At 41.1% G+C, this 16,683-nt stretch overlaps 1 protein-coding gene and 1 long non-coding RNA gene across 3 annotated transcripts in view; one reads left to right on the top strand and one right to left on the bottom strand.

Annotated features, from left to right (window-relative positions):
* GPD1L (glycerol-3-phosphate dehydrogenase 1 like) overlaps nucleotides 1-6,985 on the bottom strand; it is a 38,717-nt gene extending 31,732 nt beyond the window's left edge. Inside the window, exon 1 of one of the 2 annotated variants that reach the window (XM_037890373.2) lies at nucleotides 6,743-6,985. In XM_037890373.2, the coding sequence (XP_037746301.1) occupies nucleotides 6,743-6,795 (53 nt within the window). In that variant the 5' untranslated portion in view covers nucleotides 6,796-6,985. Of the gene's footprint in view, nucleotides 1-5,819; nucleotides 5,958-6,742 lie in introns of those variants that run through there. The other variant, XM_037890375.2, reaches the window with a different exon arrangement.
* On the top strand, nucleotides 5,976-8,820 carry LOC119565384. The gene is made up of 2 exons (XR_005223996.2): nucleotides 5,976-6,132; nucleotides 8,396-8,820. It is a non-coding gene; the product is annotated as an uncharacterized LOC119565384 (long non-coding RNA).
* The last annotated feature ends 7,863 nt before the right edge of the window (nucleotides 8,821-16,683 follow it).

A 16,683-nucleotide genomic window follows, 5' to 3' on the forward strand; every position in this document is an offset into this window, starting at 1 on the left:
TCAGTCACAAACTTAGTTAGTTATTTTTTTTCCTTCCTCCCAATAAGCAGCATCAGCATGGAAGCATGTCTTCTGGAATGGTGGCCAAAGCATGAAGGGGTATACAAATGTTTAGCATATCTGGCACGTAAACACCTTGCAATACCTGCTACAGAAGCGCCATGCAAATGCCTGTTCTCACTTACTGGTAACATTGTAAATAAGAAGAGGACAGCATTATCTCCTGAAAAATGTAAACAAACTTGTTTTTCTGAGCAATTGGCTGAACAAGAAGTAATATAAAGTGAGCACTGTACACTTTGTATTCTGTGTTGTAACTGAAATCAATATATTTGAAAATGTAGAAAAACATCCAAATATATTTAACAAATTTCAATTGATATTCTATTGTTTAACAGTGCAATTAAAAGTGTGATTAATCTCAATTTTTTTTAATCGTGATTAATTTTTCTTAGTTAATTGCGTGAGTTAACCGTGATTAATCGACAGCCCTACTTTGCATACGTGCAGTGTGTACTGCTCACACCACAAGTTTCATTATTGTTTAAAGTTAGATGGTCTGGACTTTCTCTTTTCCTTCTTAAACTGTAATAAGAATAAGCTGGTCATTCATTTTCTGTGTTCAGGAAGACGTGAAATGTGGCTTCTCTGCTTCCTATTTCATTGTAACGTTACAAGAACTGAACTAGAAGTAAGCTGGGCAAAGTCACAAGAATGACACCAGGAATCTAAATGCCATAAATAGAGTGAGATAGCAACTCACCACCCCTGTTTTAACCAACACACAAATCAACACACTCAGACTTCCTACAATTGAGGACTGGACTTCAGATTCCATGTTATCATCTTGGGTTGACCTAGAGAGCATTCATGACATTACCAAGCAAAATAACTGGTATGCTTACTGATTTGTTTCTAGTAAGATACTTCTGGCAGCATTGGTCAAGCTGTAATATTTTGTGCCTATAGTAGTTCAATTGCACAGGAAAACCCAATACATACTTCTCAATCACAACAGGAACACCTTCCAAGTGAAAGCTAACAGCACTCGGATCATTAAATAAGGTAACTCAATTTCAAAGGGCAATATTCTTCCTTGGTGCAAGTGCAAAGTTCTGGCCAGGAATAAAGACCTGTTTAATGCAGGGCTCTGGGATTCTTTGTGGTGGGAGGGTCCTAGAGTTCAGGCTGCAGCTAAAGCCAGAACATCTACACCGCAGTTAAACAGCCCCTGAGTCCGAGCCCCATGAACCCAAGTCAGCTGGCACAGGCCAGTTGTGGGTTTTTAATTGGAGTGCTGTGTAGACATACCCAAAGAGGGCAATTGGGGACTATCAAGGTAACTCACCAGGATGCAGTGCTGACTTTTTTTAGTGACATTGTAGTAGAAGGAAAGTGTGGAAACTGTCAGAAAGAAGACGGTTACAGGTGGTTCAGTTTGTTAATCATTACAGAGTCCATCTAAAGAGCCCTATGTTACAGGTAATTTGACACATGTGGCAGAAATCCACGAGAGGTGTTGCAGGATGAGATTTTTGGGGGGCACTTCTTTCTCCTATGCAAATTTACTAAAATTCTTGAATGTTGTATTTTGTGCAGGGTGGATAAAAATAGATTTTTTTTATTTAAATCGGATTTTTTTGATAAAATTTATTTTGAGGAAAAAGTCTCTAAAGATAGTTTTAATTAAGATGCATTATAGCTCAAAGATCTCTCATCATGGAATACGGATTATAAATTCTAATTCTATAGTATGAGACAATATACTCATGTAATGTTTAAGAAAAGTTTTGTAAATAAGTTCCAATAGTTCTTGGATTAGGGACCCAATTTTATGGGGTTCCAAGGGCTTCTGTACAGGTTATTTAGGTTAATCTTTCTATCTGCCCAGTGTGACCCAGTGCTCAGTCTAGAAGATACCATCAGAGATGCTTAGTTTTGCAGTTCTCAAACTGTGAATTTGTGTCTCCAGAGATAACATGCTTGTCAATAGCAAAAATGTTTTTAAATATATAGAGGTGAGAAATAACAGACCTCAACCCTATTGTCCCTCTGCATATTTGTATACACAGAGTCAATCCCTTACCTCTCTCTAAAAGTACAAAGTTTCAAATAGTTCAATGAATAGAAGATTGTTGCGCGTGGAATAGATCTGGACAAGGAGAAGAAGTCTGGAGATAAATGTGAGAAGGGAGGGACAGGCAGTAGAAACAAAAGTGAAACTGTTTGAGCAGCATATTCAAGAAGTCTTGAGGTCTTTCTGGATGTGGCCTTCATTGATTTGAGATCTACCATACCATTGTCTCACTGTAAAAGAGACCCAGTTTGGGAATATTTTAATGAAGTTCCTCTACCTGTGCTTAAGACAGACATGCGTGCAAAATGCAAACACTGCAACAAAGAAATGCAAGGCCTGGTCGCCCAAATGAAACAACATCATGAGAAGTGTTCCTTCTCAGGAGAAAGCTGTGCTGAAGATGATGAAAGGAACATGTCTGAACACGCAGGATCTTCAGGTTAGTGAACTTTTTTATTTCACACTTCTTTCTTAAGGACTGCCTCTTTTCCTTCTGGACTATTCTTGAATTCTCATGTTTAAACAAAAAAAAAAAACACTGTTACTCATTAAGACCAGGATACAGTCCACCCAAGAGTGCAGATGTCGCAGGCAAATTGCTGGATAAAGTGTATGAAAGAGAAATTGAGCAGTGTGCAAAAGGTCTAGAGGGTAAAATTGTTAATCTGAGTCTTGATGGGTAGAGCAATGTCCACAATGATCCTGTTGTATGTGCTTATGTGATAACAGAAGAAGGGAATGTCTTCCTTACAGAAACAATTGATACATCAGGAAATGCACATACAGCAGAATACTTACAAGAAGTAGCAGTAAAAGCTATAACAAACTATGAAAAAAAATTCAAATGTCTAGTACGCAGTTTGGTCACAGACAATGCTGCAAATGGATCCAAAATGAGAAGAAATTATTTAGAAGAGAGTCCCAAGCTAATAACATACAGTTGCAGTGCTCATTTGATGCACCTCCTAGCTAAAGACTTCAGTGTTCCAAAAATACAGGCTAATGATGTTGAAATTGCAAATACTTCCATAACAACCACTTTGCAGCAGCTGCTCTGAAAAAAACTGGGAGGAACCAAGCTAACTCTCCCACAAGACGTGCGATGGAACTCAGTAGTGGACTGTTTTGAGCACTATTTCAAGAACTGGCTGAATCTGATGACAGTTTGTGAACAAAATCGTGAAAAAATAGATGCCACGGTCACAGCCAAACATTGGGCTTAAGAGAAATGTTGAACACATGCAGAAAACCCTGAAGCCTATTGCTGTACCTTGAACAAAATGCAGGGAAATAGCTGTTTTATTGATGATGCTGCAGAAATTTGGAAGGAACTGAGTGAGCTCTTAAAAAGAGAAATATGCAATGACAGAGTTAAATTACAAGCATTATAGAACAAATGGAACAAGCACTATCTCCAGCTCATTTTCTTGCAAATATTCTCAATACTCGGTAACAGGGTCAAACCTTAACTGCTGAAGAAGAGGAGCTGGCTATGACATGGACATCCAGCAATCATCCCTCCATAATGCCAACTATAATAAACTTCAGAGCTAAGAGTGAACCATTCAGGAAATATATGTTCGCTGATGATGTTTTAAAGAAAGTCCCAGCAGTTCACTGGTGTAAGTCACTTAATCACTTCAACAGTCTCTGAATCCAAGCGCTTATCTCACTTTTAATAGCAGTAGCTTCTTCTGCAGGTATAGAAGGAATATTTTCTTCCTTTGGCCTAATTTGTTCCAAATTGAGAAATCATTTGGGACCTGAAAAAGCAGGCAAGCTTGTTTTTCTTTTCCAGATTATGAACAAACAGGAAATGAAGGGGAAGACAACTGAGTTAGCTGCAGAAGCCAATATTTTAAGTTTCTGATGTTGTCTTGGCTGACAGCCAATTTAATTGTTTTTTTAATAGTTAAATGAAATATTTTAAACAATTTTAACAAAAAAACCCTGATTTTAAAAAACAATGTTTAACTAAATGCAAAAATTCATATGCTTGTTTTGTTAAAATATTATATGTTTGCTGTTGAAGAAAAAAATCCAGAATGCCATAATATTGTTGTTTTAGTTAAATAAAACAATTAAAATGTGTGTCTGGTGATGTTCTCCTCCTAATACAGCATGGCAAGAAAATCGTCCTAATATTAATGATTAACCCGTTGAATTGGAGATAGTTCACCTCCCAATTACTTCAAAAATATCTGCTTTAATTACCTTTGGTAAATGAAATAACCAAATAATCATTCATTTTCTGATATAGCTGTAAAAGTAATCTGAAAAGTTTTCAAAATAAATTGCTTCAAAAATGTATAGTGTCGACCTTCTAAAAATGAAACCTACATGTATCTCTGAGTTGTGAAGTATATTTATTAAAGTTATAATGCAACAAGAATGCACTTTTATGTAGAAATCCATGACTAAATGGAGTCTTCCTGACTAGTGATTTAAATCATGATTTAAATCAAATCCACCCTGATTTTGTGTCATCATGCATGTCAAGTTTGCATTAAGCATTAAGCATGAATTAAGCTCCATTCCTGCAAATAGTCTTGAATTCAACAGAGTACTCACATGCATAAACAAACTGCTTCTTGTAGCACTGGTATTTCTTTAATCTAGACTTTAAAAATATATATATATATATATATAAAAACAGAACAAGATCCAAGACGTGAAAGATCCTGACTAAGACCCTGATCCAGCAAACACCTACACCTATGAGTATTTCCACTGAGTTCATTGTTCATAAGCATTTGCAGAATCAGGGTACTAGGCCCCAGTTCATGGCAGCACTTAAATACATACTTAATTTTAAGCATGTGATTAAGTGCTGTACTGAACTGAGATGCTTTCCTGAATCAGGGTCTTAGTCAAGATCTCTTACTTCTTGATTCTTGTGGGGGGAAAAAATAATCTGGATTATAGAAATACTCGTGATGAAATAAGTGGTTAGAAAATAGTTGCTTATCAAAACATTTCCTAGATTAAAATATTTTTCTTTCTTCTATCTCTTCATAGACAACTTACTTTCCCTTTAAGTGATGTGTGGCAAACTGTTATTCCAGTAAATTTGGCCCAAAAGATAATGACAATTCCTACCACCGAAAGCACAATCTCTTCTTCTCACAATTTAGCAGATATGATTATTTTGCCCTCCAAATATCTGTCAGCATATACATCGGCCAGGAGACACATGGAACGAGCAGGCAGACGCCACTGCGCTGCCAGTGGTGGGCGGGGCCCCAGGCCATTGTAAATTGCCCGGGGGATGCACAGTGGGGGAGCGCCCAGGGTCCGCAGCCGGGGCCAAGGGAGAGACCTGGCCCCAAAATTGCTGGAGCCCCATGGACCACATTGTGGAGGTTCTCAGGCAGCAGATGACCCGCAGGCCGGGAGTTTGAGACCCCTAATGTAGGGAATTGAAGTCCATCTGACCTCAACTCCCCTTTCTTGATATTAAGAGATTACTGATACAGTATACTGTCCAGTGTCCTGTAATTCATCTGGAAAGATGCATTGGCAAACAATTTGTATGAAAGACACTATATAAAATTTATATTTCATCATTTTGGGGGCTGAGTTCTTCAAAGCTAAAATCTTTCAGGCAACATAATCAGCTGAAAATGTGCAGAATCTTTAAAGTCTTTGCCAGCTGATATCAGAGCTGATAGAAGTGGGCACACAACAGATGCCAGGTTAAAAATAGCCTATTGTAACTTCTGTATAGAAAAGTTTAACTTACATAGGGGACAAATCAGTGTGCCAGATTCTCTAATTTGTTACACCATTGACTTTCAGCGGAGCATCTGATGAAGAACTAGAGTAATGGAGTGCGAGATCAGGAGCAGTGTTGCCAAAGTTTGCTCTTCCTGTATGGTTGGGACAACACTGCCACTTTCTTCCTCTTGAAAGTTAACAGAAGTAAAATACATCCTAATTAAACTTAAACACACATATCCTAAAACAAACTGACTCTACAAAAACAAACACCCCATCCTGGATTTTCCACAAATTGACAACCGGATTTGGAAAGACTCCCAGAAGCAATACACGAAGTAGGTTTAACTGAAACTAGAGATAAGCAGAACACCTTTGGCCAGATTTTGCAAAAACGAAACCCAGTGGGTGGTTCTGATCCCCTAAAGTTCTGCCGGGATTGGGAAGGGGCAGAGTATTAGGACAAGCGGTGGTGGTGTCTCCCTCACTAAACTACCTATTATTTATCCAGCACAGCAAGTGCCTTACAGACACGTCAGAGACATTGGGTCTGATTCTCCTCTGGCTTGCACCTTGCTGCAGACATTTACACCCCCTTTCAGAACGGTACCACTTCAAACCCACTCCAGTCCGGTACCAGTGCTTCACTGCGTGCAAGCCAGAGAGCGTCAGGCCCGGTGGCCTTGCCACAGAGCTTCCTGAGGCGGGGAAACCCTCCACCCCTACAGGCGGAAGGCTGTACGCCCTGGCGTAAAATCCATCCCCACAGGGCAGGCATGCCTCCCCCGCCCCTGGCAGAGAGCGCAGAGCGGCTCCGGCCGACGCCCTCTCCACGCGTTGGCGAGGGTTTCTCTGCCCGCACGAGAGGCACGGCCGGGGAGGAGGCGAGGGGCACGGCCGTAGGCGCCACAAGCTAGGGCGCGCTGCGCTGCGGGCAGCCGCACTCACCAGTTCCCCGAGCCCACGATGCAGACCCTCAGCGGCGCGGAGACCAGAGCCATGGCGGGCGCCGCACCGCGAGCCTCGCCGCCGGGTCTCCGCAGGCTGGGGCGGCAGCGGCGAGCGCCTCCCGGCCAGGCACCGGAGAGAAAGCCCGGCGCACGCCGCCCGCCCTCCGGGGCTCACACGCTGCCGCTCCCGCGGCTTGCTGGGAGCTGTAGTCCATGCCCCGGCGCGGCTGCAAAGCGGAGTACACTGGCTTCCGAGGGCGCGCTCTGCTTGCAAGCCGGGCGATGGAGGGCGGCGCGGGCAGGATCCAGGATGGTCTCATATACATCCTTTCCCAGAGCAGGGGCATGTTCATTCTTGGAGCTGGGGGGTCAAGAGCATCCTTCCCCCCCAAAAAAAACCAGGCAACCAATCAGGGTCTCATGTCAGCTGTTGGCCAAGGAGAGCTGGATGGGGGGGCGGGGGGCTCCCTTTTTCAACCAGGGTGATAAGTTGTCCTGGTGGAGAAAGGCTGCCCCAAGATCAGGGCTGGTTTGGTCATTATGTAGAAACAGGCGTTTTGCCCTCTTTTCAAAGTATTAATATAGTTGGATAATAAGATAAGAGAGGACTAAGGGAGATGTGATAGAGGTCTATAAAATCATGAATGGTGTGGACAAAGTGAATACAGAAATATTGTTTACCTTTTCCCAGAATACAAAAAACAGGAGTCACCCAATTAAATTAGTTGGTAGCAGGTTTAATACAAATAAGAGGAAGTACTTTTTCACACAGCGCACAAAACTGGGTTCAAAAAAGCATTAGGTAAGTTCATGGAGGATAGGTCCGTCAATGGCTATCAGCCAAGATAGTCGGGAATGTAACCCCATGTTTCCATCCCCAGGAATGTAAACCTCTTGACTGCCAGAAGCTAGGAGAGGAAGACAAGGGTGCATCACTCCAACTGCCCAGTTCTGTACACGCCACCTAAAGTTCGGACACTGGACACTGTTGGAGACATGATACTGGGCTGAATTGACTGTTGGTCTGACTCAATTTAGCAGTTCTGATGTTTTTATTTTACATTCATATCATGCCTTTCATCTCAAAGAATCACCAGATTCATTACAACATATGGTGCAAGGGCCATCCCTTATAGATCCAGATGCAGTACTGGGGCCTATAACTACAACACCAATGAAATGCAGCCATCTCTGGGGCAAGGGGTGGCAAATGTTTATCAAAAAACATTCAACACAACAGTGAAGAAAAAACAGATTATCCAAGGCCACCTGAGGAAGCCCCTGCTCTTACAGAAAGTGCTATAAGATCTTTTATGTTCAAGAACAGCAGATAATTTTTAGGTCTCATCTGACAGAAACATAGAATGCCTGGTACCCACTTCATTTCTGTAGCTCAGAAAGCAGAAGGGCTGGGATTTGAACCTGTAATTCCAGGAGGTCTATGCTTGAAAAGCACAAGAGTAATATATAGTTTTGTATGCTGTGCTTAATGTAAATCATATAGAGGGAGAGAGTAATAAACAAAACGACCATTACGTAGTCTTCTGTCTGAAGGATATGAAACCAAATATTTGCTATGTTTAAATGGTTCAGTGCTCCATTTTTGTTTTGTTTTGTTTTCTGAAGTTGTTCATCCACATTTTTCCCCTAGGTCCTTCCTCTCATTTCACTCATGCTGATGAAAAAGACCTCATGGAATAAATGTCGCAGTATTGGGAAGGACAGAGACAACTTCCATGAAAGCTGATAGAGAGCCTTAAGACCACTCATTAAGTTCTAAGTTAGCTCCTGTGCACAATCCGTGCTTATCTAGCTCAATTTGTGTTAGCTATTCTAGATAGTTCTAAGATGCTTTGACATCTCAGTGCTTATGAGAAGCTGTCTCTTTGTCAAATCCCCTAATCAAGGATCCAGGGAGAGAAACCAGATCTCAGATTTGAATGAATAGAACCCTGCACCACCAAAAAAATGTGACAATACAAAAAACGTAGGAGGATTAACTATAACAGAGGACTGTTTCATTTAGACATTTATGTCTGTGTTGGCAAAGCAAATAATTAAAGACCAATAAGTAACTATTTGGAAAACTGAGGTTAAGTGAAACTCACATTTTTCATTGAAAACAATACTACACATAACTATCAATAAACACTATCACGAGTACAGCATAAAATTTTCCCCATAATTTTGTTCTTTTGGTGTTCTCTTTCCAAAGTGTGTGTGTTCAGTGCAAGATCTTAATCTCTTTTTATGTTTAAATGCCTAATTATGTCACTGGAAGCTGTTAAAGTGTTGAAACACCCGAACATGTAGTTTAAATTCTCCAGCTGATTTTTCAAACATTCCTCCTTAACACAGGCCATTGTGCGACAGTGGAAAATGCCAGAGGTGTGTGTCTTCTTTAAGAAGATAATCTCTATAGCTCAGCTATGTGTGCAGATTAGGTAGAAGAGAAGAGGGTTATAGGATGGCCTCTGGGGGACGAAGATGATTATTTAACATTTTTATAAGCCATCACAGACTTGTGCTTGGCACCTTATGGACAGATATGAAGAGAAAGTCCCTGTCTGAAGAGTTTGCACACCAAACAAAAAGAGAGAGGAAGGGATGAGTTAACTGAACACAGGAGTAAGCATCGGTCTGGTTAGTTTCACAATTTTTGTCTGATTTTTGTTTTTAATAGTTTCATTCCTGCAAGAGGTCAGGAAGCTCTTGGAGAGCAGGGACACAGTAAGGCTAGCAAGGGCCAAGAGCTGCAAACAGTTTTGAGACCGTGTCTACACTAGAGAGCTTACAGCGGCACAGCTGTACCGATGCAGCTGTGCCACTGAAAGATATCCTGTGTAGCTGTTCTCTGCTGAGGGGAGAGAGCTCTCATGTTGACATAATTAAACCACCCCCAAAGAGCAGCAGTAGCTATGTCGGTGGGAGAGCACTTTCTGATGACATAGCACTGTCCACATTGGCACTTGTCAGTGTAACTTATATCTCTCAGAGGTGTGTTTTTGTCACACTCCTGAGCGACATAAATTATACTGACAAAAGTGCTAGTGTAGACATAGAGCCTGACACTTCCTCCCAGCCCAGGCTCACCAACTCCCTCCCTCAACCACCCATTGCCTCCACCTCTCTCACATAATCTACTGTCCCACCTACAGATGCTCCGTGTTCCTACATTCTCTCATTCTATAATCCCTTCACTCATTTATGTATTCAAATGCTTTCTCTGTATTCACCTCTTCATCCCCACTCTTGTCCCAATCCCCCTCTCTCCCTTTGGATGACTATCCATTCTGTGTTTTAAGAGATTACTAGAATTTGGTGCCTAATGTTCCATAACTCACACCCATTAAGGAGCTATTGAGAAGAAATTTATTGTCATTCACTGTGATACAAATCAGAATTCTGTACCATGAATGAACATTGTGAGGTGGTGTCTTCTAAAAAATAAGCTTCTCCTCTTGAGCATTCTCTCAGCAGCACCATACAGGTATAGGACAAGACAAGCAGGTGTCTAGCAATGCATACCCTGTCCTGATCCTGAAATCCATGTGGCAACCTGGCCTCCCTTTGATCCAAGTTTCAAGGTTTCCTGTGCCTCCTCCTAGCCCAGATCTGTCCACCTCTAGCTAGAGAGGTCTTTTAAAAGAGGAAATGTTAGAAGTGTAATTGAGCTTAAAGAAGAGTAGGCATTATTTACTTAGACCATGTCTACACACTGGAGCCTATACCAAAATAGCTAGACACAACCTACACATGCTGAAGTGAAGAAACAAATTGACAGAGCCAGAAGAGTACCCAGAAGTCACCTACTACAGGACAGGCCCAACAAAGAAAGTAACAGAATGCCACTAGTCGTCACTTTCAGCCCCCAACTAAAACCTCTCCAGTGCATCATCAAGGATCTACAACCTATCCTGAAGGATGACCCATCACTCTCACAGATCTTGGGAGACAAGCCAGTCCTTGCTTACAGAGAGCCCCACAACCTGAAGCAAATACTCACCAGCAACCACACAACAAAAACACTAACCCAGGAACCTATCTTTGCAACAAAGCCCGGTGCCAACTCTGTCCACATATCTATTCAAGGGACACCATCATAGGATCTAATCACATCAGCCACACCATCAGAGGCTCGTTCACCTGCACATCTACCAATGTGATATATGCCATCATGTGCCAGCAATGCCCCTCTGCCATGTACATTGGCCAAACCGGACAGTCTCTACGCAAAAGAATAAATGGACACAAATCAAATGTCAAGAATTTTAACGTTCAAAAACCAGTCGGAGAACACTTCAGCCTTCCTGGACACTCAATTACAGACCTAAAAGTAGCAATTATTCAACAAAAAAACTTCAAAAACAGACTCCAATGAGAAACAACGGAACTGGAATTAATCTGCAAACTGGACACCATTAAATTAGGCTTGAATAAAGACTGGGAGTGGATGAATCATTACATTAACTAAAAACTACTTCCCTATGCTAATTTTCCCCCTACTGTTACTCACACCTTCTCGTCACTTGTTGAAATGGGCCATCCTGATTATCACTACAAAAGGTTTTTTTTCCCCTGCTGATAATAGCCCACCTTAATTGATTGGTCTGTTAAGAGTTGGTATGGCAACCCCCATTTTTTCATGTTCTCTGTATATCTATATATCTTCCTACTGTATTTTCCACTGCATGCATCTGATGAAGTGGGCTTTAGCCCACAAAAGCTTATGCTCAAATAAATTCGTTAGTCTAAGGTGCAACAAGTACTCCTTGTTCTTTTTGTTGACAGAAGCATTCTTCCTTGTTGTGTCTACTCTAGCATAGCTAGATCAGTGGAGGGTGGAATTTTCATGTCCTTGAGCAATGAAGCTATGTTGACCCAAATTTTAAGTCTAGATGGTCTAGATAATACTTAGTCCTGCCATGAGTGCAGGGGACTGGACTAGATGACCTCTCGAGGTCCCTTGCAGTCCTATGATTCTATGAAGTCTAGACCAGGCCTTAGTATCTGTAGCCATTTTTCTGCAGAACAAAGACTACATGCGATTCTGGCTAAAGATTTTAATCAAACCAGACTTGGATCCTGAGATAGCCTTTCCTCTAGGATGCTGACTACATGAAGTTTCCTACTGAAGATATTAATGAAACTAGACTTGGATCCTTCCTGAGATAAACTGTAATGTACTAGCTAGTGTGTATGTGTATCACTGCTCTAGCTGGATAGAACGAATGCCAATCTCAGGTATGTGTCATTAACTCAAATATTATTACAGTTAGAGAGATTCTCCTTTAATTTAAGTGATAATACCCTGTGCTTCTGGGATAGAAGAAACCTAACTTTCAATCTTCATTTATTAATATGAAATCGTGAATGGACACAAAATATATTACCTCAGGCACCTTGTCACTCTAATATCCTGGGACCAACACTGTAGAAATTAAATTGAATCAGGTACACCAATGCATGTATTTGGAATGCAAAGTGCAGGGATCAAAGACTATCTGCTGGTTTAGTTTAAGAAAAATAATTCATTTCTTCATGCATGTGCTGGTGTACAGTTAATATAGCATGTCCAAGAAGAATAAGAAATAGTGGGAGAAAGGGCTCTCTGCTTTAAGATGGAAATGTATAGTTGGAGTATATGGCCTTTTCAGCTCAGCTAAGCTGCAGCTCAGGATGGTTTGCTGAAACACAGGTTTAAGCATTGAAGTCACACGTGTGTATAAAGTAGGGTTGTCAATTAATCACCATTAACTCATGATTAACATAAAAAAACCATGATTAAAAAAATTAATCGTGATTAATCACACAGTTAAACAATGGGATACCAATTAAAATTGATTTTGGATGCTTTTCAACATTTTCAAATATATCAATTTCAGTTACAACACAGAATACAAAATGAACAGTGCTCACTTTATATTCTTTTTTATTACAAATATTTGCACTGTAAAAATGATAAACAAAATAAATAGTATTTTTCAATTCACCTCATACAAGTAGTATAGTGCAATTTCTTTATCATGAAAGTGCAACTTACAAATGTAGGGATTTTTTTTGTTATATAACTGCACTCAAAAACAGAACATAGGCGTCAAGTTTCTGATCTGTTGGAGGGTGCTCCCACCCAGTTCCGCACAGACCCTGTCCCACTCCACCCTTTCCCCCCCAATGCCCCACCCCGCTTCTTCCCACCCCCACCCAGTTCTGCCTCCTCCCCCGAGCACCCTCACTCCTCTCCCTCCCCCCCCAGCGCCTCCTGACGCTGCGAAATAGCTGATTTTCGGCAGGCGGTAGGCGCTGGGAGGGAGGGGGAAACGCTGATTGGTGGGGCCCACCAGCCGGCAAGAGGCACTGTGGGGAGGGAGAGGCACTGATAGGAGGGCTGGCGGTGGGTGCTAAGCACGCACCATTTTTTCCCATGTGGGTGCTCTAGCCCCGGAGCACCCACAGAGTCGGGGCCTATGCAAAAGAATGTAAAACTTTCGAGCCTACAAGTCCATGAAGTCCTACTTCTTGTTCAGGCAATTGCTAAGAAAAACAAGTTTATTTACATTTATGGGAGATAATTCTGCCCACTTCTTAATTACAATGTCACCTGAAAGTGGGAACAGGCATTTGCATGGCACTGTCGTAGTTGGTGTCGCAAGGTATTTACGTGCCAGATGTGCTAAAGATTCATATGCCCCTTCATGCTTTGGCCATCATTCCAAAGGATATGCTTCCATGCTGATGACGCTCATTAAAAAATGATGTCTTAATTAAGTTTGTGACTGAACTCCTTGGGGAAGAACTGTATGTCTCCTGCTCTGTTTTACCCGCATGCTGCCACATATTTCATGTTACAGCAGTCTCAGATGATGACCCAGCACATGTTGTTGTTTGTTTTAAGAACATTTTCACTGCAAATTTGACAAAACGCAAAGAAGATACCAATGTGAAATTTCTAAAGATAGCTACAGCACTCGACCCAAGTTTTAAGAATCTGAAGTGCCTTCCAAAATCTGAGAGGCACGAAGCATGCTTTCAGAAGTCTTAAAGAGCAACACTGATGCGGAAACTACAGCACCCGAATCACCAAAAAAGAAAAATCAACCTTCTGCTGGTGGCATCTGACTCAGATGCTGAAAATGAACATGCGTCGGTCTGCACTGCTTTGGATCATTATCGAGCAGAACCCATCATCAGCATGGACACATATCTTCTGGAATGGTGGTTGAAGCATCAAGGGACATATGAATTATCTTCTGCAAATGTAAACGAACTTGTTTGTCTGAGTGATTGGCTGAACAAGAAGTAGGACTGATTGGACTTGTAGGCTAAAGTTTTACATTGTTTTATTTTTGAATGCAAGGTTTTTTTGTACATAATTCTACATTTGTAAGTTCAACTTTCATGATAAAGTGATTGCACTACAGTACTTGTATTGGGTGGATTGAAAAATACTATTTCTTTTGTTTTTTACAATGCAAATATTTGTAATAAAAATAAAGTGAGCACTGTATACTTTGTATTCTGTGTTGTAATTGAAATCAATGTATTTGAAAATATAGAAAACATCCAAAAATATTTAAATAAATGGTATTCTATTAACAACGGTGTGATTAATTTTTTTAATCACCCAATTAATCGCAATTAATTTTGAATCGCTTGACAGCCCTAGTATAAAGTTCATTTTCTGCACAGTGAAAATACAACTTTGTGGTTGAAACACTGACCCACATTCTTCTCATAGTTATATGGATCACGCAACCATCTTGAACCCACATAGCCAAGAGCAGGATTAGACTGAATGATATCTTTTCTAAATTGCTGATATTTGTACTAAGATACTGATCCTGCTAACTTTTATCATTTGAGCAGTCCCAGGGACTATTCACATGAGCAGAGTTATGCAGGATCATGGGATAAGGCCTTAAAAAGTTGTAAACAACAGAATAATCATTTAACACCCCCCTGTGACACTGCACCCCATATTCTTCATAGAAATATTGTTGTGATATGTATATGGCATAATTAAGATATGTTTTATGCAAGATAGGTCATGTAAGGTGTCAAGGCTCCTTCCCCACTCTGAATTCTAGGGTACAGATGTGGGGACCTGCATGAAAAACCCCCTAAGCTTATTTTTACCAGCTTAGGTTAAGACTTCCCCAAGGTACAAACTATTTTACCTTTTGTCCCTGGACTTTATTGCTGCCACCACCAAGCATCGAACAAATACAACAGGAAAAGAGCCCACTTGGAAACTTCTTTCCCCCGAAAATCCCCCCAAGCCCTACACCCCCTTTCCTGGGGAAGACTTGCTAAAAATCCTCACCAATTTGCATAGGTGAACACAGACCCAAACCCTTGGATCTTAAGAACAATGAAAAAGCAATCAGGCTCTTTAAAGAAGGATTTTAATTAAAGAAAAAGTAAAAGAATCACCTCTGTAAAATCAGGATGGTAAATGCCTTCCAGGGTAATCAGATTCAAAACACAGAGAACCCCTCTAGGCTAAACCTTAAGTTACAAAAAGACACAAAAGCAGGAATATACATTCCATTCAGCACAACTTATTTTATCAGCCATTTAAACAAAACAGAATCTAACGCATATCTAACTACATTACTTACTGACTTTTTACAGGAGTTCTGACCTGCATTCCTATTCTGGTCCCGGCAAAAGCAACACAGACAGAGAGAGCCCTTTATTCCCCCCTCCACAGGTTTGAAAGTATCTTGTCTCCTCATTGGTCATTTTGGTCAGGTGCCAGGGAGGTTGTCTTAGCTTCTTAACCCTTTACAGGTGAAAGGGTTTTTCCTCTGGCCAGGAGGGATTTAAAGGTGTTTACCCTTCCCTTTATATTTATGACATGAGGTGTCATTGGAAAGATTATGATCTACTGAATGTGTTTATCCAAGAGGTATCCATGTATCATTTCTGTATCTGATGTTAGGAATACTGACTATGTAACAATTATGATTGTGTGTGTATTTGGGGGAATGCCTACCAGACAGTAGGCAATCAGCCTCAATGTGCCATTAGGAAGAACAATAAGACTTGGAAGATACTAATCTCTCGCCTTCCTGAAAAGCTCCGGGGATGCTGATTTGACACTACAGGGTCAAGTGATCGTGTCACCTGGTACTAGACCCCCATCTTGGGCTATCAGTGTTTTTCCATTAACAGGAGGGGTGGGGTGTCAGACTGGGAAACAAAAGATTCCAGCCTTATGTAAATTCTATTTGAAGCTGGGAAGTAAGTTAATCAAGACTCTTCTCTAATGCCTCCCTATCCAAGAAGGAAGACTGCTAAAAACACCTGAGGAGAAAGGTAGGGACTGAGATGGGGGTCTAGTCTGTAAGAAGAAATAACAGGAACTGTAAGCTACAGAAACTCTGCAACCTGCCTAAAACAAAATTTGGGGTGAGAAATTATATTTTGTACCCTGTTTCTTGAGTGTATTAAGCTTAGTTTGTGTGTTTTGTTTTATTTGTTCAGTAATCTGCTTTGTTATGTTTGCTATTCCTTATAATCACTTAAAATTTACCTTTTGTAGTTAATCAACTTCTTTCTTGTTTATTTCAAAACCCAGTTTGTACAATTCATATCTGGGAGTGGGGGGTAGGGAGCAAAAACCTGTTCATATCTCTCTCCACATTAAGAAAAAGGGTGAATTTTTATGAACTTGCACTCTGCAGATCTTTCTATATTATTTTGGGCTCATACCCCAAAGGAGGTGTGCATGTGAGTGCTGGTCATTCTCCTAGCTAAGTCCTCCCACACAAAGCTGATTTCAGTCTGTGTCTGCAGCTAGGTGTGGCCTTACCTGCATGTGTGTGCTGGAGACCGCTTGAGAGCCCAGCACAGCAAAACGAGAGCAAGGAAACCCGGGCTGGTGGAAAGCGTGGACTCCGTGAGACACCAGCACATCAGGTAGCACCCCAGGAG

The sequence above is a fragment of the Chelonia mydas genome, chromosome 2 (assembly GCF_015237465.2).
Source record: "Chelonia mydas isolate rCheMyd1 chromosome 2, rCheMyd1.pri.v2, whole genome shotgun sequence".
NCBI lineage: Eukaryota > Metazoa > Chordata > Testudines > Cheloniidae > Chelonia > Chelonia mydas.